The 2,315-nt window shown below is 67.7% G+C and overlaps 1 protein-coding gene across 1 annotated transcript in view; it reads right to left on the minus strand.

Moving 5' to 3' along the window:
• Positions 1 to 2,315, minus strand: part of LOC112958221 (nuclear RNA export factor 1-like) — a 10,912-nt gene that overhangs the window by 6,711 nt on the left and 1,886 nt on the right. The window contains exons 2-7 of the mRNA XM_026052020.1: positions 2,148 to 2,292; positions 1,993 to 2,076; positions 1,267 to 1,371; positions 1,086 to 1,166; positions 639 to 708; positions 333 to 558 (exon numbers count right to left, since the gene is read on the minus strand). Coding sequence (XP_025907805.1) covers positions 333 to 558; positions 639 to 708; positions 1,086 to 1,166; positions 1,267 to 1,371; positions 1,993 to 2,076; positions 2,148 to 2,292 — 711 coding nt within the window. The remainder of the gene's footprint in view (positions 1 to 332; positions 559 to 638; positions 709 to 1,085; positions 1,167 to 1,266; positions 1,372 to 1,992; positions 2,077 to 2,147; positions 2,293 to 2,315) is intronic.

The following is a 2,315-nucleotide window of genomic DNA, read 5'->3' on the forward strand; positions in this document are numbered from 1 at the left end:
AAAAGGGAAAGGGGGCGGGGAAAAAGGGAAAGGGGGCGGGGCGAGAAGCCGGGTCCCAGCACCCATAACGGGAAAGGGCCAGGGCGCGGAGCCGTGGGAAAGGGCCGGGTCCCGGCACCAGTAACAGGGTGCCCAGCGCGGATCGGGCATCACGGTGTGGATCGTGGCCGGATCGCGACGAATCGGGATGCGATCACGGCCGGATCGTGGCCGGATCGTGACAAATCGGGATGCGATCACGGCCGGATTGTGGCCGGGATCGTGGCCGGGATGCAGCGCGAGTCACAAGCCGGTCGTGTTCCCGATCACAGGTGGATCACGGCACGGATCACAGCTCGGAGCCAATTCCCAGCTCAGATCCCAGCACAAATCCCACAGACCGCAGCCAGATCCCAGCCCAAATCCCAGGGATCGCAGCCGGTTCCCAGCACAGATCCCGGCCCAAATCCCGCCGGGACGCTGCCCTCACCTCGGGAATATTCTCCTCGATGATGCGCAGCACCACCTGCATGCAGCTGCGCTGGTTGAGCACCATGTCGATGCTCTGTGACACCAAATCTGCAGCGGGATCGGCGGGATCAGCGGGATCAGGCGCCTGGCCGCGGCCCCTCCGCGGCCCCAGCCGCCCCGGTGCTCACCTGGATCCGTGCGGAGGCTCTTGAGGTCCAGGGATTTCTGCGAGCCGTCGTAGCGCTTGCTCATGCACAGCTGGGAACGGCGAGAGGACTCAGGGAGGCTGCTTTGCCTGGCCCCAAATTCCCATTTCTGGCCCCAAACGTGCTCCTCCTGGCCCCAAAATTGGCCCTTCTGCCCCAAAATTGGTCCTTCTGCCCCAAACGTGCCCCTCCTGGCCCCAAAATCGGCCCTTCTGCCCCAAAATTGGTCCTTCTGTCCCAAACGTGCCCCCCCGGCCCCAAAATTGGCCCTTCTGCCCCAAAATTGGCCCTTCTGCCCGAAACGTGCCCCCCCTGGCCCCAAAATTGGCCCTTCTGCCCCAAAATTGGTCCTTCTGCCCCAAACGTGCCCCTCCTGGCCCCAAAATTGGCCCTCCTGGCCCCAAAATTGCCCCTCCTGGCCCCACTCACCTTCACCTGCTCGATCTCCTCCGGCTTCAGCTCGTTCTGCAGCGACTGCGGCGGCCCCGACGCGTTGATGATGATGACGACCTGGCAAGGGACAACGCTGGGGACGTGCTGCCGGTGCCGGTGTCGGTCCCGGTGCCGTCGGAGCGGCTCCCGCGCGCGGCCGCCGTCGCCCGCTCCGCACCTTGTAGTTATCCCGGTCGATGATTTTGCGGGAGACCTGCTTGAGCGCGCTGGCCGTGGTGGCGTCTTCCACGTAGAACTGGGCCCGGTTGTGGTCGTAGTGGAACTGCGGAGCGGCGGGAAGGAGCGGGGTCGGGAAGGGCCCTTGGGATGGAGGGGTGGGCCCCCAGGGACAGCCCTGCGAGGGGGGAATGGCCTCGGGAACGGGGAATGGCCCTTGGGAATGGCTCCAGGATGAGGGAATGGCCCCTGGGATGGCCCCGAGATGGGGGGAATGGCCCCTGGGAACAGCCCCGAGAGGAAGGAACAGTCCCAGGATGGGAAAACGGCCCTTAGGAAGAGCCCCGGGATTGGGGAACAGCCCCCGGGATGGGGGGAAATGGCCCTCGGGAAGAGCCCCGGGATTGGGGAACAGCCCCGGGGATGGGGGGAACGGCCCCCGGGAAGAGACCCGGGATTGGGGAACAGCCCTGGGGATGGGGGGAACGGCCCCCGGGAAGAGACCCGGGATTGGGGAACAGCCCCGGGGATGGGGGGAACGGCCCCCGGGAAGAGCCCCGGGTTTGGGGAACAGCCCCCGGGATGGGGGGAATGGCCCCCGGGAAGAGCCCCGGGATTGGAGAACAGCCCTGGGGATGGGGGGAACGGCCCCCGGGAAGAGCCCCGGGATTGGGGAACAGCCCCCGGGATTGGGGAACGGCCCCCGGCCCCCCGGAGCCGCGCTCACCTCGACGGGGGTGAAGGGCACGGTGCAGAAGTTCTGGATGGAGCTCAGCAGCCACGACTTGTCGTACTTCTTCCCGTACGGAATCTGGGAGGGAAGCGGTGGCATCGGGGAGCGGCCGGGGGCACCGGGAGCAGCCCCCCCGCCCCGGTGCTCACCGTGATCTTGAACCAGCTGCGCCGGGCGCCRCYRCCGTCGCGGCTGCCGGTGCCGGCRGCGCCGCYGCGCTCCTGGGCCAGCAGGTCCCGGCGCACCGTGATGTGGATGTTGGCGGCGCGGTTGGGCCGCGGCCCGTAGGGCAGGCTGCGCGGAAACGGGGGGAACGG

The sequence above is a fragment of the Nothoprocta perdicaria genome, unplaced genomic scaffold, assembly GCF_003342845.1.
Source record: "Nothoprocta perdicaria isolate Ctin4 unplaced genomic scaffold, notPer1 scaffold_822, whole genome shotgun sequence".
NCBI classification, from domain to species: Eukaryota; Metazoa; Chordata; class Aves; order Tinamiformes; family Tinamidae; genus Nothoprocta; species Nothoprocta perdicaria.